General features: G+C 50.7%; 1 protein-coding gene across 5 annotated transcripts in view; it reads right to left on the reverse strand.

Moving 5' to 3' along the window:
- Positions 1-21487, reverse strand: part of ACOX3 (acyl-CoA oxidase 3, pristanoyl) — a 48140-nt gene extending 26653 nt beyond the window's left edge. For all 5 annotated transcript variants that reach the window (XM_060106470.1, XM_060106461.1, XM_060106453.1 and 2 more), the window contains exons 1-7: positions 21335-21487; positions 14361-14516; positions 13823-14053; positions 12716-12790; positions 12147-12236; positions 9614-9757; positions 4798-4886 (exon numbers count right to left, since the gene is read on the reverse strand). In XM_060106470.1, coding sequence (XP_059962453.1) covers positions 4798-4886; positions 9614-9757; positions 12147-12236; positions 12716-12790; positions 13823-14053; positions 14361-14504 — 773 coding nt within the window. In that variant the 5' untranslated portion in view covers positions 14505-14516; positions 21335-21487. The remainder of the gene's footprint in view (positions 1-4797; positions 4887-9613; positions 9758-12146; positions 12237-12715; positions 12791-13822; positions 14054-14360; positions 14517-21334) is intronic.
- Positions 21488-21988: the final 501 nt, after the last annotated feature.

Below are 21988 nucleotides of genomic sequence, written 5' to 3' on the forward strand. Positions count from 1 at the left end.
GACCAGTCATTCAGCAGAAAAGGTGGGACCGTTTTCATAAAGATGAGAATCTCCGGTTCTCACACTTGAATCCCACACCAGGGTCCACACACAGTGACAAAGTCAGCAAACTGAGGTTTTAAACGTCCCGAGTCAAACAGGAGAACCGCACCATCCCATTAGGGCTCCAGGGGCAGGCGAGTCAGCTCCCCTGAACAGCTGAGAACACGCGTGCACACGCATCCCTGGGGATCACGTGTGTGTCAGTAATCGAAGGTGTTTTCTGTGGTTGTCAGGAAGGAAAATCTATCTCATGATAGTGCAGGGAACAAGGTTATGCGAAGTAACGGGTGGTACAGGCACTGTGCAAAAAAACCCAAACCATCTTAAAATATCAATAGTTCCGACAGCACCTTATCTGATTTCTAAGCAGTTTCGATGTCACACGGAACATTCTTTTACTGAACCACAGGAAGCAGTTCTGGGAAGAAGAGCAGTGCCCTGCGGAGAAGGGGGGCAGCTCCGCGTACCACTCCCCAGCTCCACCTTGGATCCCAGGCTGCGTGGCTCCCCAGGCACCGTCCCAAGCCACGGTGCTTACCCCTACCCCGAGCTGTGTCTTGATGGTCTGTGCCTCTTCTTGTCCCATTTCCTGCAACAGTCTCCCCCTCGGCTCTTTCCAGACCCCACCTCGGTCCCCTGTCCCGCACACGGGAGCAGAGGCCTCTCCAAACTTCAGCCCGGAATGGTCACACCCGGCACGAGAATCTTGGGTGCCTGGGACCAACAGAATCTAAACCCGTAGGAAAACGTGGTAAGCCCTCCAGCGGGACCCCTGTCAGCTGCTGCAACAGCACCAGCCTCCTCGTAGCCCGCAGCCCTCAGCTGGGTCACATCTGCCTGTGACCGTCAAGCCGTCCAGGCCCTCTCCTGGCCTCTGGGCCGATGGCCCTCAGAGCGCTGCCACCTCCTCCAAGATGCCTGCCACGATTCCCACCCCTGCCCCGAGGTGAGCACCCAGGGGTCCCACAGCACCATTAGATGGCGGTCCTGGCCACATTGCCCACTGAGCCACTTGCTTCTCGGTGGCAGTTAGTGACCCTGTTATAAGGGGGCCACATGCCTGGCACCTAGCAGACATGTAATAAGTGCCGGGGATGAATCAACAGCGGCGAGACATCGTCCTTAGGGCGCTGGTGCACCGGCACAGGACCCCGAGTCCCGGGGCAGCCCTGAGGGGTGACACAGCCAGTGCACCTGGGGAAGAGCTGAGACCCGGGGCTGGGCGTGGGGCGGCTGGAGGGGCCCCTCCCAAATTCCTTCGGAAGCAACTAGGATTTCTGCACGTGAGGCCACCAGGCCCCCACCAGCATCCAGGCCAGGGTCTCCCTCCGGCATGTGAAACGCAGGCCCGGCCCAAGCATCCGAAAGCACTGCCTGGAGGGAGCCACTTGTCAGGGCCTTTGTGGGGCAGCTCTGACTGGCCCCGGGAGCCTTTGGGGGTTCAGAGACCCACGTCTCTAGAACACCCGGCCTCAGTCCCTGGTCTGGTCCCGCTCGTCACTTGAAAGGCAAGGAATGCTTTTCCAAGTCTGATGCTGTCAACTCAAAGCGCCCTTTTTAAGGAGTGGAAAATCGTCACCCTTCCCTGCCACACGGGGATGGAACAAGGCTGAATATATTTATAGTTGCAAAAATATTCACTGGAGTTTAACTGAAATCAAAATTTTACACATTCTCTTTTGAGCACTGCCATGTGGCAAAGGCTGTTCCAGAAACAGTCGATGCTGGCCAGCCTGGTCCAAATCCCCAGTGTCCCCAGAGGGCAGGGGGGCGGGGGGCCGCATAGGTCGTATCTGATATGGGGTGTGCATGTGACACGAGAGTGTGAGCATACGGCAGGGCTGGGGAGCTGGCGGGCAGCAGGCCCTGCCCCCAGGCCCTGCACCCCCTTCCTCCTGGGCCTCCCGTTCCACGTCCCAGTGGCCTCCTTGCTCCTGGGGCCTCTCACTGCTGCCCCAGCCCCACCTGGGCCCCAGAGCCTCATGGGACGTCCTCCCAGCCGCTCTGGAGATGTTTCCCCGCCTCACCTCTGAGCAAGTGTGAGGATGCCCTGCAGCCCACCTCGAAGGTGAGGCTCAACAGTTCACTTGAAGGATCTTTACTGATTTGCTTTTACAGTTATTTGGCTAAAAGTAATCCGTGCAATTTACATCTGCCTCTGATTTCTAGACAGTCTTCCCACAGACTCGCGAATTCTTGTGACCTACCTATGAACTGTTAACGACTTTTTCAAAATAAAAGATCTCGGACAAAGATCACTCAATCGTGACACTGCTCTGCAAGCGGCAGGCAAGCAAGGGAAGCCAGGGATTCAGACCCGCACGCCCTCTGCTGGGCGTGCGCCCCGAAGCTGGCGGGGACAGCTGCGTTTCTGGCGGGGCGGGCACTGCCTGCGTCACCGCCCCTGGCCCACATCCCAGCCCCAGCCCAGGGGCCGAGGGACCCCAGGCACCACTGAACCTTCAAAGGCTCAGGGACCGGGTACGGCTGCTTCCACGTCCTGTCTGCCGGCCTGCAAGTGGCCCCATGGGAACGGCGACTCTGGTTTGGGGGCGCCGCTCTGAGCCAGCTTCAGGGTAGTCACCATGCTGCCCCCTGGTGGCACCCGGGCTGGCACTGCTGAGTCTCAGAAGAGCTTTGCCCTTCTGACATGACATGTTTATTTAGGAGAGCCTTTGCTACGTTGGCGTGACTCCCTGGGACCATCGCGATAAGAAACAAATAGTCTCTAAAACGGGACTAACAGTCTCTAAAACGAAACTAACACACCATTGTAAAGCAATTATACTCCAATAAAGATGTTAAAAAATAAAAATTTAAAAAAATAATACATAAATAAAACGGGACTTGATTTGGGAGGACCAAGGGCAGAGTTTTTCACGGATGTCCCAAAACAGGGTTAAAGGTTCTAACTTGTAAAACCAAATGAACGGGGACTGGAGATCTGTGACCTCACCCAAGGCCTTCCTTGGACAGCAGTGACCCGGCAGCACTTGTTCACAGCTGGAGGGTCATTTCCCACCGCCAGGCGCTTGGAGATACACCTGCCCGGCCTTACGTGTGAGCACAGACCCTTCCATAGATGGAGTCACCATACACGCATTTTCCGGGTCCCACAATGGGACGCGTGGATCTAATGAAAGGATGCTCGTGCTCAGGGTCCAGAGCAAGACGGGGCCCTTCCACCTCCACCTCCACCTCCGGCACGGTCCTCCCTGATGCTGCCGCCCCTCGGCCAGGTCGGGTCCGTCTTCTCAAACACACCAAGCCGCGTGGCGGCCTTGCTCTGAGGGCTGCAGAGCTTCCCCTGCCCCAAGGACCACAGGCCACATGACCCGTCCCTGCCGGGGGGGCCCCATGCACCCCGCACAAAGCAGTGATGGAAGGGAACTGACACCCTCCTCTCCCCACCCCAGGCTCCAGCGTTAATTAACAGGCTCTTTTCACAGGCCAGCGAGAGACGCACTCAAAGCTCTAGACAGGTATAGGTTAGAAAGGCTGTGTGTGCGTGTTTCTGGTTTCACTTTTTAGCAACATCCTTCCGTTTTCTCCTCCAGCTACACAGAGTGAAAATCGATGGTTCTCCCGCCCTCTCTGGTACAGGCTGGGTCCCCACCTGTTCTGAGGGTCCAAGCAGAGGTTTGAGACACTCTCCATGCCCCCAGCTCCCCTACCTTTGGGGAGGGGGGACAGCTGAAAGGAGGTTTCTCCACCCTTAGGGTGGTGGGAGACCACCTGGCCCAGTTTCTGTCTCGGAGATGAGCTGCCTCCTGATTTACACTCAAAATGACCGGGGTCAGGATAACCAGCGGGCTTAAACTACGGCGAGGCGGGCTCCTCTGTTCTGTGCCCCCCGCAATGAAGCAGCAGGTATGCAAATGTTCCCGAGACGCAGCGTGAGGTACACGACTAAGGAACCCCCAGCTGTGCTTGTCCCCCAGGTAGAAAGCATCTCAGGAGAACAGAGGGGCACAAAGCATCTCAGCCAGGCTTTCCGGGAGACGGCATGTGAGTCCCGCCCACAGGCGCAGGTGAGGGGAGCACTGACAGGTAGCAAAGGTCGGTAAGACCATGCCTGGCCCCCAGGCAGGGCTACGCGAGGGTCCGGCTTGGGGACATCATGCCCACCTTACAGACGAGGAGATGGCCAAGAAAGCTGGTCAAGATAACACAAAGAGGCAGAGGTGGACCCACGATTTGAACCCAGATCTGTCTGATTCTAAAACTCATGCCATGAATGAGCCCTGGAATCCCTCAGGGAGACTCCAAGTCCCTTCCTGACGTGGCTCCCCTGCCCACCTGCCCCCCTCCAGCTCCCCAAGCCCAGGTCTCATCTCAGACCACTCTGCCCCCGCTACCCAGAACCCGGCTCTATCTCCAGAACCAGCGTGGACACCTGTTGGGTGCCTGAGCTCCAGGATGGGGAGCAGGCCCGGGTCACAGGCTGAGGCCCCACAGGATACGGGTGTCCAGCCTGAGCCTGGCCTGAGAGCTGGAGCGGCCACCTGCTGGGGAGAAGTTTGTGTGCTCTGCACTTGGGGCCACTTATGTCTCCTGAGGTTGGAGTACAAACAGGACCCGGCCCTTTCCAACATGATCTCAACTGCAGAGGTGAGGCGCATCCCGCAGGCGTCTGGGAGGGTACGGGGACAGCACTGAGGGACCCGGTGGGCTCACAGGTAGGACGTACTGAGCAGGCAGCCTTGAGGAACGACCCCTGGAGGAGTGACTGTCAAGTACAAGGTGCGCGCTCACCCATTGTCCAGACCGTTCTGTCCAAGCTTCCTTCCGATGTCGCCAACCATCACCCCTGGCATGGGAAGAAGGGTCTTCGGGTCCCGAATCTGCACAAACCACAGATGGCAACTCTTACGACCACACGAAAATCAAGATGAAAATGTTCGAAACCCCCAGTGACCAAGCCACAGGCTCCCTCTGTGTAGCTGCCGTGGGTTAAAGTGTCCTCCAAACATGTGACCTTGTTGGGAGACAGGGTCCTTGCAGATATAATTAAGGATCTGGAGATGAGGTCACTCTTGGGTTACCTGGGTGGGCCCTGAATCCAATGACTGCTGTCCTCCAAGAGTCAGGGGAGGAGAGGGCATGGAGAGAGGGGGGCCACGTGCAGACGGAGGCAGAGACGGGAGGGAAGCGGCCACAGCCCAGGAACTCTGGGGTCACCAGAAGCTGGAAGAGACAGGAAGGACCCTCCCATGGAGCCTCTGGGGGGCGTGTGGCCTTTCTGACACCTTGATTTCAGACCTCTGGCCTCCAGACTGTGGAGAGTAAATTTCTGTGGTTTCAGGCCCCCAGTGGGTGGTGCTTTGTTTGGTTATGGTGGCCCCAGGACACTGACGGAGGAGCTGATTAGTACGTGCTGCCTGGAGGATGCCAGGCATTCCCCAGTCACATTTTAGATGGAGGACTTTCCACTGGCTTTTAATGAAATGACAGAATGGTTGTGCACATACTTGCTGTGGATTATTTTTGTAAATCTCTGCTCCCCCAAATGAGTTTCCAGTAAATATACTTACTAACACACACAGAGACAGCTAGCTGACTGGTCCTCGCTTCGTGCGCTCTAAGCAGACAGTATGGAGTTTCGTTCTCAAAGACTTTTAGTGATTCCTACCAGGCGTGATTACGCCACCCTCCCCTCCCAGTGTCATTTGCCGACGTCTGCTGATACTTTTGGTTGTCCTAAGTGGCAGGTACTACAGGCATCTAGTGGGTAGAGGCCAGCGATGCTGCTAAACAGCCTACAGTGCACAGGGGGGTCCTGCAGCATGGAATTATCCAGCCCCAAATGTCAACGGCACGAAGGTTGAAAAAAAATCCATGTTAAAGAACTACTGAATTTGTACTATTAGAAATTTAGCTATTTGTATGAATTGCTAGTTTTTCCTTCTTTCAGTGGAACAGTTAGCTAATTTAGTTGAACTTTATAATACTGATAAAATAAAATTGAAGGCTAGCGACAAACAATAAGGCTCAGTAAAGATTCAGATAAAAACTCTTGAAATCCTTATGAAGTAGAAAAAAATAGTTTTAAAAAAAAGATGGAGGGCTTCCCTGGTGGCGCAGTGGCTGAGAGTCCACCTGCCGATGCAGGGGACATGGGTTCGTGCCCTGGTCCAGGGGGATCCCACGTGCCATGGAGCGGCTGGGCCCATGAGCCATGGCCGCTGAGCCTGTGCGTCTGGAGCCTGTGCTCCGCAGAGGGAGAGGCTACAACAGTGAGAGGCCCGTGTACCGCAAAAAAAAAACAACACACAAAAAAACACCAAAAACAAAACAAAACAAAAAAAGATGGAGAGGAGAAGAGATATAAAAAACAGTTAGTGATTTTCAAGTAATCAAACAGAAAAATACTGCTAATGCCAGTTTTCAGTTCATCTAGAAAGAAATGATAACATCGTCCTTACAAACTTCATGTTAACCTCTCAAATCAAGGAAAGGACACTCACTAAAGTCAAAACCAGAATTAAGTTAATGGTCTCCTCTTCTCAAAAGTATTTAATTGTATCAATTTACATATAACATTTCCCACAATATTTGGAGAATGTCCACCTGATATGATATAACAAACCTGCAATAAATTATGCCCTCTGGTAGGTACACACTACTACGTATAAAGTAAATAAGCTACAAGGATACATTGTATAGCACAGGGAATATAACCAATATTTAATAATAACTTTAAATGGAGTAAAAACTATAAAAATTTTGAATCACTGTATTGTACACCTGAAACTAATATAACGTTGTAAATCAAGTATACCTCAATAAAAAAACCGACAAAACTTTTTTAATTAAAGAAAAAGAAGTATTGGTACCTAAACAGTGTAAGCCACTATACTGTATTAAACTAATCCTGTTGAATTTTCCAATAAAAAAAATTATACTCCTCCATTTATCAGCTAATGACCTATGGCACATATCACATTCTAATTAAATAGTTTTGTGATGACTTATTTCAACCTCTCTTTCTAAGTAGACGGTAAACTCCACAAGGACAGGATTCATGCCATCCTTGAGCCTGCACTGGATATGCACTAAGTACACACAGAGGATATGTCAGATAAAGGGCCGCAACATTGTACTGAGTGTTTAAAGCACAACGTGTAACAGAATCCAGAACAACATGGCTCTACAATCTAAGAACCAGAGACACTGAAAGACGTTGCATTCAAGTCCTATTTCCATAAGAAGTTCACTTCGGGTACAAATCTATACTCCAGAAACAGTGTATGATTGCCTTAGGTATCAAAAAATACCTAAGGTCTGCAGGGGTTCATTGCAAATTGAAAAATAAGGACATGAGCACCAAAGGGAAATGGGTCAACTGGACGGCATCAAAATTCAAGCCCTTGCGCACAGAGGATGTTATCAAGAAAGTGAAGATAATTGTAGAACAGGAGGAAATATTTGCACACCATCCATCTGAAAAGGCTTAGTATGCAGAATATATAAAGAACCCTTGTGACTCACCAAACATCACAAACAATCCGAGTAAGAAATGAACTGAGAGTCCGAACATACTACAACTGGACGATGACCAGACCACGTGTGAAAGCAGGGCTCTGACCCTCGGCCCGCAGCCGCCAGCCCCGGAAGCCAGCCTGCTGGGAGTCGGACCTGCAGGAGGGCAGACTGCTGTCTCTAGTGACAAGCCAGGAAGCCAAACAGCCACCCCTGGATAATCGGCCAGGACTCGATCCATACTGATGGCCTCCCTAATCGTTGTCCTGCTTCCAACTCAGGACCAATCCCAGAAGGTCCAACCTGCCCCCTGAATAATCACCTGGGATGCCTCCCTCTTCTGGTATCCCCTCCTCCCAACCAGGCGTCCAGCCCCATCAGAGGCCCCTGAGCCCCCTTTTCTCCTCTGCCTGCCTCTGGGTCTCTGCCAATCACAATGACGAAGGCGGACCCCTGGCTCAGCCAGCTCTGAGCAAACAGCCTTTGCTTTCTCAGTCCCTGCTTGGTTCCCCAGGGCAAAGGATTTGAACAGACATTTTGACAAAGAAGATAAGCAAATGGCACAGGAAAATACGTTCCACATCGTTGGTTATTAAGAAAATGCAAATCAAAATCACAACCAGATACTGCTTCATACCCACGAGGGTGGTTATGGGGGAAAAAAAGGAAAATAACAAGTGTTGGTAAGGATGTGAAGAAACTGGAGCCCTCGGCATTGCAGGTGGGGATGTAAAATGGTGGAAACTAGTATGGGATTCTACAAAAAATTTAACACAGAATGACCATACGACCCAGCAATTCCACTCCTAGGTACATACCCCAAAGAACTGAAGACTGGTGTCCAAACAGACACTGCTCATGAATGTTGACGGTGACATTACTCCCAACAGCCAAAAGGTGAAACCACCCAACATCCATCAAAGGACGAATGCATACACAAACTGTGGACCATCCACATAATGGACCATTCAGGCTTGAAAAGGAAGGGGGTTCTGGGACAGGTTGCAACATGGATGAACTTCAAAAACACGTGAAGAGAAAGAAGTCAGACACAAAAGGTCACATAGTGCATGATGCATTTTATATGAAACATCCAGAAGAGGCAGATGCATAGAGACAGAAAGCAGACCACTGGCTGCCAGAGCTGGGGAGGGTGGCAGGGAGGCAGTGCTGAATGAGTGCGGGGTTTCTTCTAGAAAGGAAACGCTCTGAAACTAGAGAGATACAACATTGTGAATTCCCTAAATGCCACTAAATTGTTCACTTTAAAGTGGTTAATTTTGGTAATTCTCTGGTGGTCCAGTGGTTCAGACTCTGTGCTTTCACTGCCGTGGGCCTGGGTTCAATCCCTGGTCAGAGAACTAAGATCCCGCAAGCCACATAGCGAGGCCAAGCAAATAAATTAATTTAATTTAATTTAATTTAAAAATAAATAAAATGGTTAATTGCATGTTACATGAATTTCAGCTCAATTTTTAAAAAATGATGATTTTCTTCTCTCATGAGAGCATTGCCCCCATCAGAAAAGTCTTTGAGAATAAAAAATACCAGAATGGGTCTGGGGGTGGGGGAAGCAAGGTGTCATTCAGTATCCAGTCAGCCCAGATAGAAAGGTCCTGGAGAACCTCCCAGAGCTCCAAGTCCAGGGACACTGCAGCCGCCCTTGGCAGCGGGAAACAGGCCGGCCATCCCAGGCACCCCCGATGGCCAAAGCTCCATCTGTGACCCAGGAAGGGGCTACATGAAAGCCCCCAAGTCAGACTTCATGTTGGAACTCCTGGAGCCCCTGAGACTGGCTGCCAGAGCCTGGGGGGTGGGGACAGGTGTCCCACCATGCCAGTGTGACCCCCAGGAGGATGGAGATTCTCCCCCAGATGATCCTGGGCTCAGGGTTTCTCAGCAGCAGCACGCTGACATTTGGGGCTGATCAGGCTTCTGGCGGGGGTTGGCAGCAGGGCTGTCGTGTGTACTACAGGGCGTTTAAGGAACCCTTGGTCTGGACCCCCGATGCCAGAAGCACCCTGTCCCCAGCTGTGATGAAAATGTCTCCACACTGGCCAGACACCCCCTGGGTAAAACCTGCCCCTACCTGCACGACAAAGGGGTGCAGCCCGTGGCACTGGCCCTCCGGCGTGTACAGCTGAGCAAACACCACCGCGTGCGTAGCCGTCTTGCCCATATTGCCAACCCAGAACTTGGCAGCTTCGAAATCAGGGGAATGTATGATGAGTTCCTGCACGAGGAAAAGAAATTAAAGTTACAGTTGGACACTGGGGAATACACGGAATTTCTTTCTCTCTTTGACACACTCGATTTTCTCTGTTCAAAATCTTTTGAGGCAGGAGCAAGAACAGGCTGAAGGTTATCTCCTGCATGGCACAGGTCGCCCTGCTTTAAACAGAGCATATCCTAGGTCTTATGACTTAAAGAAGCACCTTCCTGTGGAAAACGATGACCAGCCTGTCGAACAATAAAATATACGCAAAATACCTTGGAAGCTGCCAACGCCCAACAGCGTTTACCTTCCCAGCAAGCCTCCCCTGAACATGGCCTTTGGGACGAGGGACGGGTCCCCTCCTCTGCCTCACGCCTGCCTGACCCCTCATCCACCTCTGATTCATGACGTTCTGTCCCTTTGCTCGCCCTGTCTCTCCCACCTACAGGCCGGGAGAGATGATGGGGGGGGTGACACCCCACGAGCCCAGGAGCACAAGGCAGACAAGCACAGGAATTAAAGAAGGAGCAGACAGGAGAGGACAGGTCCTCCGAGGACACAGCCGGGGCCTTGGGGAGGCAGGACAGAACAGGAGAGCAAGAGGAAAGCAGGGCTGGGGGCTGCCCCCGGGGAGGCGGCCACTGGAGGGCCTGGGAAAGATTGAACCACTCCAAGGAGAGGGCCTCCTGGTCACTAGACGGACAGCGCCTGCGGGCAGAGGAGAGCGTGTCACCTCCCGCATAAATTCCCGAGGCCCCTGGAGGCCAGTTCCAGTTCAGCTTTCCTTGTTCTTGCAGGGCTCACAGGGAGAATCTCCTTCTGTAACCGGCGGTGTGTATGATTTTATAAACTGTACATGTGCTACTGCACAAGATAGTACACAGACACCCTCCCCACACCCTCCACACTCTCTCCTCACCCCCTGCGTCTCCACAGCCCTGGCACATCCAGCTTCTCCACGCCAGTGACCGTCGGCATCTCCCCTCCAGCATAAGAGTCCCACCGGCCTGCTCACCGCTGTGAGTCCAGGCCCTCACTGCAGCTTATAGCACACAGTAGGTGCTCAACAAATACCCGTTGTCTAGACCAATACAACCCACGGCCCACGGGAGGCTCGGGAATCCTAATCTTGACCGATCTGCACTTAAGGACAAACGCCAAGAGGAACAGGATCAGAAACAACGGCCTGTCCGCGTTCCGCCCAGGCCACCAGGCCACAGAGGCACTGACCTCTCTGTGCCAGAGTTGGAAGCCCCCCTTCCCCCCTACACCGAGAGCCCAGGGGCGTGGGGGCCGAGGAAAGAGAAGGCCGAGAGCCAGAAAGACCTGGGTTCAGACAAAGGTATGTCGTGGCTTAAATGACAGGTAAGAACCCAAGAGGCCACGTGGCCTGCTCTCGGCCCCGAGAGCGTGGCTGACCCTCAGCTCTGCTCCCAGGCACCACCCGGCAGCCTGCGGGGCGCCCACTGTGACCCTCCTCCACTGCTCCACTGTCCTTGCCCTGCCGGGGGCTCCTTGGGTTCATCCTCTTGAGTCCCCAGCCTGCAGCATGGCAGGCACACAGCCCACACTTGGCCAGCGCTGTCCCGTGAATGACTGGCCACGTGGTGAGCAGATGCACGGGACACGGCTTCACTCTGCCACACAGGACTCTGCCGAAACACAGGACCAACTGGGTGGGTGAAGGCCAAAGGGTTCCAGGACACCAGAACCGTGAGAAAGTGGCAGAAGGATGCGGGCCTCTGGGAGACATGGGGGCAAAGGGGCCCGACGCCAGTGCTGGGAGAGGGGCCGGAGGATGCGAGCAGCAGAGGTCACAGATCCCCCGCACGCCCCGTCCTCTCCACCTCCCTCACTGCCGTCTGCCCCACACACCACGACCCCATCTGCTCACAGGCTCGCCTCCTAGAAGTGCCCCCTGACAGCAAGGACCACCGGGGTCCCACGGACATGTGCCACGAGAATCCACGAATGCAGGAGGAGTGCCAGGACCGGAGGGGCTGGGCCACTGCCCGCAAGAGCCTGGCCATAAGCAGGGGATGCAGACAGACAGCTAGAGAGGGACAAGGGTCACAGAGAATCTTCTTTACTGTTTGTTCTACAAAGCAGGAGCAGTCGAACGGTTTACAAATCAAACACCAAACCTGGTAAACAAAGAAATACATTTTACTCAATGATAGCTCGAGCCTTCACCACATTCAAATGCCACCCAAATGCAAACCAGGACAGATTTCTGGGTGGGACTGGGTTTCACCTCTCACAGCCTTTATCTCCTAAGCTCCAGTGTTCTGCTTGACAGATCTCAGCGTGCACTCACGTAAAAAGACGGGTTTCCTGGTCTCATTACATGACAACACCACGTTTCATGTGCTCGAAGCCCAGAGACAGACAGGCGGGTATCACGTACCTCAGTGGTGGGGTCATAGTGAGCAGTCGTCCGCATGGCCTTGGTGTTACTCCCGTGACTCACTTCAGTCAGAGCAAAACATCCAAAAATCTAATGTGGAAACAGAAAATGGTGTAAGGCGAGGGTCCCCTTCGTGGAGGGGCCCTGCCAACGCCCTTCCCTTACGGCCTAAACCACCCATCAAAGCCCCAAATCTGCATTTTCTATGTAACAACCAGGGACCTTACTGAGCCATCCTGCCGTGCTGGCCACTGCCTGTGAGAACAGCAGGTTGGATGAGCTGACGGTGGCCTCGCTAAGTCAGCACGGCGGCAAGAACGGCTCCCAGGCAGCAGAAGAGAACGGAAGGCTTTACCCCGATAACAAAAACCTAAATTCCTATAACGCTGGGGATCTGGCACACCCCAGTTTGGTAAACAACAGCCTTAGCTATTTGGTGAAAAGCCTAAAAACATCATGAGATAAGAGGAGCATCCCTACCCTCTGCTGCAAGCTGCCCCTTCCACAAACCTCTAAGGGGAACAGGGAACAGGACGTGAGCTCATGACTTACCACGAACCTCAACTGACCTCCATATTGAAGATCTTTGGAAGATATTTGAAATGCCTTTCAGAACCAGAGTTGTAGATCGCTGATCCAAAGGTCTGAAAATATAACATCATGACGTAAAAAGGTGGAAGCTAAAGAGTGCTGCCATCCTGGGACTTCACACCCACCCTACCATGGTCCCTGAGCACCACAGCATCCCACAGCGAGGTCATCAGGTTCCCAGAGGTAAGGGCACTGGCGGCCAAGGTCCAGGGTCCCCTGAGACACAGCCTTGAGCTCGTGGAGTGGCGAGACCTGGGTCCTTGTCCCAAGCAGTTTACGTGAGTTACACAGAACTGTGAGGGTCCATGAACAGCAAGGAGATGGGGGTTGGATGAGGGATGAGGGATGAGGGTGCAGGAAGGGCAGAGTGAGCCCACCTTTCCTTCACACAGCACGTGGATGAGGCCGCCTTCTCAAGTTCAGCTCTACCCATGTATTTGAGGCAGAAACACGGGCTTCACCTTTGACCTACTTTCTCTCTCTCTCTCTCTCTCTCTCTCTCTCTCTCTCTCTCTCTCTCTCTCTCCCCTCCCCTCCCTCCCTCTCTCTCTCTCTCTTTCTTTCTCTCCCTCTCTCTCTCTCTCTTTCTTTCTCTCCCTCTCTCTCTCTCTCTTTCTTTCTCTCCCTCTCTCTCTCTCTCTTTCTTTCTTTCTCTCTCTCTCTCTTTCTTTCTTTCTTTCTTTCGGTATGAAGCAAAAGCCCCAAAGCTTCTGTTCCTATGAGGCTTTAACTTCACAGCACTGCACTTTATCCAAGGACTTAACACGTAAATATTTGCATAAATGGCTGAAAAGAACATTGGCCTTCTCACTAAAAGTCACAAGATCTGCCCACACATTCTCATCTCTGCTTTTGTTTCCTATCTTATTTTCTAGAAATCTCTTTAAATGAATATTTCCCCAACGCATAGATCTCCCAAAACTTTAGAAGCAGGCAAATGCTGACAACCATGAACCCACAAAGGCACCTGTCTCCCTCTCACGGGCTGAGTGTTTTAGGTCCACATGGACAGAGAGCCGTCGTGGCCCTGGGGCACAGGGTGAGAGTGGGAATCCCTCTCCTCTCCTCTCCTGGGGCCGACTCACCAGCGTGTGCAGGAAGAACTTGGTGGCCAGGGACCAGTCGTACATGCCCAGGCACTGGATCAGCGCCAGGACCCTCTGCGGGCTCCCCAGCAAGTCCTCCACGCGGAGGAAGTCGTATTCGAAGACCCGCTTGCAGCGCAGGAAGTTCAGCTCCCGGTACTTCTCCAGCGAGAGACTGCCGGGTGGATGGGCGAAGAGGGGGTCGTTCTCCAGAGCCGAGAAGATGTTTTTCTGGAAACGCAGGGGGCATGGAATGGCTGATTTGGAGGTAAAGTATGAAATGTCGCTATGCTCTGGCTTATGTGGATTTCTCATGGCCACGTCTCACGGCCTCAGACGTGCAGTCTAACCCAGAAATGCAGGGACAGAGATGAGAGTCCTTCCCCAGGCTTAGGAAGCTCCACCTGTCTGTGTTCATTCATTCCCAGCTCCCTATGATTCCCCGAGGGCCCGCCCCACCTTTCTGCCAAGGACCCAGCCACCCAGCAGACCCTGCCCGGCTGTGAGGGTCCCCCAGCGCCACCTAGCCCAGCCTCACCTTGAAGCGCAGCATGTCCGGCCCTTCCCAGAACAGCGCCAGTTCCTTCCAGGGGAAGGAGGCGCGCGCGCGGGCTGCATGCAGGGGCCCCGGGGGCAGGTCTGGCAGCACGGGGTCATCGCTCCCTTCCCCAAGGGGCGCCATCACTCCCGCCACCTGCACAGACACATGAACCAAGTCAGCTCGTGTCCTACTCACACCATCACCAACAACGGCATGTGTGCAGCAGGATGTGAAGGGCAAACGAGCTCTGACTGTGAAGGGACAGCCAGTGGGGACCACAGAGCTGACGGCCATTCTCCCGGAGAGGAGGTGAGTGCTCCGCGTTTCTATTCCTGAACCAAGGTGATGAGGCGTTGGACGGGGGCAAAGGGCAGCCCAGGGCCGGCGCTGTGAAGCACCAAGGTCCAGGGCTCTGTGTGCTACAGCCTGGCCTGAAGACACCTCGCCCCTGCCGGGCCATCCAGACCGGCGGCCCAGGAAGCCTTTGCCCTGGAGTCGAGCTAGTGCTGGCCATTGCACTCTGGCCACACCCCTAGGGTCCCCTTGAGCCTGCCTGGATGGGGGATGCCCGCCCAGAGCCTAGACGGGGGATGTCTAGCTTCTACTAACAGAGCAACCCAGCTCTCTTGACCAAAGGTTCGATCTGGAATTTCCTGAGCAGACTGGCTCCTCTTCCACAGTGCCTGGGCCAATGAAGCCAGGGATGAGAGAGGCTTGTGAACACAGACCTAGAGGGCCACCAGGAGAGCAGAGTCCTGGGAGTGAACCCCCAGCTCAACTCTCAAAGGCCCAAGGGAACCTTTAAATCCTTCTAGTTAAACATTAGAATAGTCTAGGAGGTCGGACTCTGAGTATGATGGTCAAGGTTGCTGATACACAATGGGAAAGTGGTCTCTTCACTGGTGAAGCACCTCTGTCTTCTGTGTGTGTGACAGGGGAAAAGATGGGAAGGGGCACATCTGACCACCCACTTGTGTGTCAGGGATGATGCCTCGACAGACTGCTTATTTCATCCCCCAAACTGTGAGCCAAGTACTACTGGCCCTCTCGAAAGATGCAAAAACCCCAGTTCAGAGAGGCTTGCTGTCTTTTGGGAACTCCCACTGCTGAGAAGTGGTAGAGAAGGGACCTGAAACCAGAGTCTGACCCCAAGGCAAGCTCTTCAGGCACCACTTTAAGATGCTGGGAAAAAAGCACAGACTAAACCTAGAGCAAGCAGAAAGGAAGAAGATAAAAGATTAGAGCCAAAATTATGGAATAGAAAAGAGAAAATCAACAAAAATAGAAGTTGGTTCTTTGAAAAGACTAACAAAATGGACAAACTTTTAGCTTGATTGACCCAGTTAAAAAAGAGGGAAAACAAATTACTAACTTCAGGAACCAAGGAGGGACTACTACTACTGACCTTAAAGAAATAAAAAGGATTCTAAGGGAATCCTATGAACCACTCACTGTATACCAGCAAATCCGATACACTCCATAAAATGGACAAATTCCTCAAAAGACACAATCTACCCAAACTGACTCATGAAGAAATAGAAAATGTGAATAGACCTATAACAAGTAAAGAGATTGAATTAGGAATCAATAAACGACACACAAAGAAAAGCCAGAGGCCTTCGGTTGTGAATTCTACCAAACATTTAAAGAAGAATACCAGTAATCTATAAACTCTTCCCCCCATTCCCCCCCCACAAAAAAAGAGGAAGGAACATGTCTGTAAAGTGTTCCATTAAGCCAGTATTCCCTTGAAACCCAAACCAAAGACATCACAAGAAAACTAGAGACCAACACCCCTCGTGAATATAGCAAAAGTCCTCAATAAATCTTGCAAACTAAATCCAGCAACATACAAAAAAGATTCTACACCATGACCAAGTGAAATTTATACTAGGAATGTAAGGCTGATTCAAAATTTGAAAATCAATTCATGTAATACACCATATCAACAGAATAGAGGACAAAAAACACATGGTCATATCAACAGTTGCAGAAAAAGCATCTGACAAAATTGAACACCCTTTCATGACAAAAACTCAATTAACTAGAAATAGTTTGATAAAAGCTATTTAACCTGATAAAAGGCATCTACGAAAACCCCATAGCTATCATTGTACTTAAATATGAAAGACTGAATGCCTTTCCCCTAAGATCAGGAACAAGACAAGGATGTCCACTAATTCTTCTAGTCAACACTATACTGGACGTGCTAGTCAATGTAATTAGGCAAGAAATGAAATTAAAGGCATCCAGATTAGAAACCTATCTCTATCTGCAGATGACATGACTTTGTATATAGAAATTCCAAAAAACGATTAGAATTAATAAATCAGTTCAGCCAGTTTGCAGGGTACAAGATCAGTTTACGCAAAAGTCAACTGGTTTCTATATACTAGCAATGAACAACTCAAAAATGAAATTAAGAAAACAATTCCATCAACAACAGCATTAAATATGATAAAATACTTGGAAATAAATTCAACAAAAGAAGTGCAAAACTTGTACTCTGAAAACTATAAAACTTTTTTTTTTTTTTTTGCAGTACACGGGCCTCTCCCTGTTGTGGTCTCTCCCGTTGCGGAGCACAGGCTCCGGACGCGCAGGCTCAGCGGCCATGGCTCACAGGCCCGGGCACGAACCTGTGTCTCCTGCATCGGCAGGCGGACTCTCAACCACTGTGCCACCAGGGAAGCCTATAAAACATTTTTGAAAGAAATCTAAGACCTAAATAAGACTGCCCTGGTGGCGGAAGTCTTGTACCCCTTGTTCACGGATCAAAAGGCTTAATATTGTTAAAATAGCAATATTCCCCAACTCATCTACAGATTCAGTGTCATCCCAGTCAAAATTCCAGCTGGCTTTGTTTGCAAGAATTAAAAAGCTGACCCTAAAATTCATATAGAAATATAAGGAACTCAGAATAGACAAAAACACCTTGAAAAACAAAGTTGGAAGGTTCACACTTCTTCTTGATTTCAAAATTTGCTACAAAGTGACAATAATGAAGACACTGTGGTACTAGCATAGAGATAGACATATTTATCAATGGAATAGGATTGAGAGTCCAGCAATAAACCTTAACATGTAGGGTCAATTGCTTTTTGAGAAGGGTGCCAAGACAATTACGGAGAAAAACAGTCTTTTCTCAAATGGTGCTGGGGCAGCTGAATAATCACATGCAAAGGAATGAAGTTGAACTCTTTCCACACACATACACAAAAATTAACTCAGAATGGATCACAGATCTAAATGTAAAAGCTACAACTATAAACTTAGAAATACATATGAGTAAATCTTTATAATTTCAAGATAGGCAAAGCCTTCTTAGAGATGATACCAAAAGCACAAGCAACATAAGAAAAAATATACATATTGGACTTCATCAAATGTTTTGAAATTCATGAAAATGTTTTGCTGCAAAGGACACCATCAAGAAGTGGCAAATCAAAACTACAATGAGGTATCACATCACACCGGTCAGAATGGCCGTCATCAAAAAATCTACAAACAATAAATGCTGGAGAGGGTGTGGAGAAAAGGGACCCCTCCTACGCTGTGGGTAGGAATGTAAACTGGTATAGCTGAGACAGGCCTGGGACCTGGGACCCTTTGCTGCAGTGCTTGCACATGGACACACCTCTCCTTGAGCAACAAAAGACAAAGAAACTATATGGGACTAAAGATAACTGCGTGCATGGGCAGTTGGGGCAAATTCTGGACAAAATATACGAAAGACCAAAACACTCAAATGCCACTTCTGAAGAGCCGGGAGCAAAAGCACGGTGGTGAGAGCAAAAGCAGGGTCCTGAGCATGCCCCCTGCACTCAACCCCACCTAAGGGGTGGGCAAACCTCCTAAGCCACCCCTCCGGCTCGACCCCTGTACACACCCCTACCCTCACCCCATATAAGGAAGCAGCTCGCGCCCCCTCAGGGAGCGAACCAGCAAGGGAACCTGTTGTTTGCTCTCCCCTGCTGCAGCAGGGGTCCCAATAAAGCCTTGTTTGAATTTCTTGTCTGGCCTCTGATCAATTTCTATTGGTTGGGGACGTGACCAGAACCCTGGTCACTATCACAGCCACTATGGAAAACAGTATGGAGGTTCCTTAAAAAACTAAATATAGAGTTACCATATGATCCAGGAATCCCACTCCTGGGCATATACCCGGAGAAACCATAATTCAAAAAGATACACGCACCCTAATGTTCATTGCAGCACTATTTACAATAGCCAGGACATGAAAGCAACCTAAATGTCCATCAACAGAAGAATGGATAAAGAAGATGTGGTACATATATACAATGGAATATTACTCAGCCATAAAAAAGAACAAAATAATGCCATTTGCAGCAACGTGGAAGGACCTAGAGATTGTCATACTGAGTGAAGTAAGTCAGACACAGAAAGACAAATATCAGATGATATTTATGTGGAATCTAAAAAAAAGGGTACAAATGAACTTATTTACAAAACAGAAGTAGAGCCACGGATGTAGAAAACAAGCTTATGGTTACTGGGGGGAAGGGGGAGGGAGGGATAAACTGGAAGGTTGGGACTGACACATACACACTACTATATATAAAATAGATAAATAGTAAGAACCTGCTGTATAGCACAGGGAACTCTACTCAATACTCTGTAATGGCCTATATGGGAAAAGAATCTTTAAAAAAAAAAAAAAGAGTGGCTATATGTATAACTGATTCACTTTGCTGTACACCTGAAGCTAACACAACATTGCAAATCAACTATACTCCAATAAAATTTTTTTTTAAAAAGTGAAATGACAACCCAGAGAATGGGGGAAGAGATCTAAAAGTCATATATTGATAAGGGACTTGTACCCAGGCTACATGAAGAATCTTAAAACTTAATAATAAAGCCAAAAAACCCAACTTAAACGGCTCAAATAGACATTTCTCCAAAGATATACGAATGGCCAACAAGTTCATGAAAAGACTCTCAACAGCATTAGCCATCAGGGAAATGCAAATCAAAACCAAAATAAGATACCACTTTGCATACCCTAGGATGGCCATGGAGCAAAAAGATAGATAATAACAAGTGTTGATGAGGATGCGGAGAAACTGGAACCCTTATACATTTCTGGTGGGAATGTAAAATGGTGCAGTGACTTTGGAAAATTTGGTAATTTTTCAAAAGCTTAAGTATACCGCTACCACATGACCCGGCAATTCCGCTTCTAGGTATATAGCCAAGAGAAATGAAAATAAATATCCACACAAAAATTTGTATAAGAATATTCATAGCAGCATTTATAATAACCCAAAAGTAGAAAGAACCCATATGTTCATCAATAAAATGTAGTCTCTCCATACAATGAAATATTATTTGCCACAAAAAGGAAGGAGGTACTGGCATATGCTACAATGTAGACGAACCTTGAAAACATGATGCTGAGTGAAAGAAGTCAGACTTGAAAGATAACAGACTGCATGATCCCATTTAAGTGAAATGATCAGATAGGGTAAAAAGAGACAGGAAGTAGGTTAGCAGCTGCCAGGAGCTGCGGAGGTGGGAAGATAAGGATTGTGACAACTAATGTGTCCAAGGTTTCTTTTGGAGTGAACATGTCCTGGAATTAAACAGTGGGGTTGGTTGCACAACTCTGTGAATACAGGATAGGGAAAACCACTGATCTGTACACTTTAGATGGGTGAATTGTACAGTGAGTTATAGCTCAATAAATAGGTTAAATTAAAAAAAAAAAAAGTAAGGCACAGCTCTTGGCAGAGACCAAGTGCCCCCAAATGCAAGCTACAAAGTCCAAGGGAACTTTGTACCTTTCTGGACTTCCCTGCAGGTGGCCCCATCCCTTGGTTGCTCCAGAACACCACACTTCTCCTCCCTCTGCAGCTCCTCTTCTGTCTCCTGGCAGACTGGGCCTCAGCCACTCTCGCCCTGCATCATCTCATCCGTTTACACTGACTTAATTCACCAAGGGCTCCCAACTCCACACCTCCAGCCCCATGTGCTCATTGGCAGCTTCCTGGACACCCCTCTCCTCTCAAGTTCCAGAGGTCCTCAAACTCTGAATGTTCGGCACAGAACGCACCCTCAGCCCCCGGCTCTACCTGTCCTCCTGCAGGGCCAGTTCTTTGCTGCCAGTGGCCCAAGGGTTAGGTGATCTATAAACCCAAGTGTCATCCTGGAATTCCCCTCTCCCTTGTGCCCCATAATCCAATTAGTTTCCAAGCCTTCCTCCCCCCCACCCCCCGTTGCATCTCTTTAATGCCAACCGAACCCTTTCGTTTCTCGTTGCTCCTATTACATCTATCATAATAATCTCCAATTACTGAGCAAACATTGCGAGTGGGTGGGTGTGTTCATCTCACACGTTGCTAACAGAGATTGAATAGTTGATCTCCATGGTGCTGGCAACCCCAGTATAATCAGTACTCTCACTTTCCACGTGAGGAAACCGTAGCTTGTCAGAGTGGAGTAAATTGTCCACGGTTTTAACGCCGTGATCAGGCACATCCCACCCCAAATGCCAGGATCCTAAGCAGCAAAATGCCGCCTGAGGTCACCAACAGTACTGCATGATGGTTCAGCTGCTACACACGAGGATCTGAAGCCAGACAGCTGGTGTCAGATCCCAACTCTAGAGCTTACGCGTCGGGCGAATTTGGCAGTCACTTCACCTCTCGGGGGTGATGACAACACGGTAAGGCTAGTCCTGTATCTAGTCTGCAGGCTGTTGCCATTCACGGGGGCACTTGGAGCAGTTCCCGGCATGGAATGTCCATGCCATTATTGTGGCAATAGCCGCTTGCAGACAATTTCAGAGATGGCCCTAACATGTTGATCCGATCATTCTCCCTTTAGGTGACCTCAGGGGACAAGGTCGTAACTCCTCAAAACGTCTCGCGCAGTTACCCGCCCGGCCGCCGGCCCTTGCAGACTCTGCGCCCAGCAATCCCGCGCAGGACACACGTTTGCCCCCGGACCTTTGCACGTGCAGCCCCCGCGCTCCCGGGCTAAGGCGGGCTGGACCTTCGGAACTCGCCAGGCCCTCCGGCTCGCGGGTCCTCGCACCGCCCAGCACACACACCAGGCGCTCAACGCTCGTCCCCAGGACCGAGGCCCAAGTCCCAGACGACAAGGAGTGCGCGCAGCCGCAGACAGGCCCTGCCGTCCGCACCGCCCCGGTTCTCCTCCCCCCCTGACGTCATCTCAACGCGCCGCCCGCCCCGTCGCCCGGGAAACGCAGGACGCGTCCGCGCGCAGAGGCCGCTGAGGCTGCGCGCAAACGGGGGACTTTCCTCCGACGGTCCCTGGCGCTCTTCCCAGTGGACCTTCCTGCAGAAGAATCCCGGGGATTCTGTTCCCTCTCTGGTTTTAGGACACTGCTTGACGTGCATTTGACAGGGAACGTGCTTTGGACATCTCTAGGTGGAATTGGGTGGACATAATGACTTTTGGGGCAGTGGCGAGGTGGGGAGAGAAGAAGGGTTCACCCATTACTCAGGGTTGTTTGCTGGGTAGGTAAAGATGCCATGGAGACCGACATAGGAGGAGCCACTTGGGGGAAGAGAAAGGGAGTTCTGTTTTGCACATGTTTTCTTAGCTACTTCCTGGTAAAGCTGCCAGGAGCTGGTGTG

The sequence above is a fragment of the Mesoplodon densirostris genome, chromosome 1 (genome assembly GCF_025265405.1).
Source record: "Mesoplodon densirostris isolate mMesDen1 chromosome 1, mMesDen1 primary haplotype, whole genome shotgun sequence".
Classification (NCBI taxonomy): Eukaryota; Metazoa; Chordata; class Mammalia; order Artiodactyla; family Ziphiidae; genus Mesoplodon; species Mesoplodon densirostris.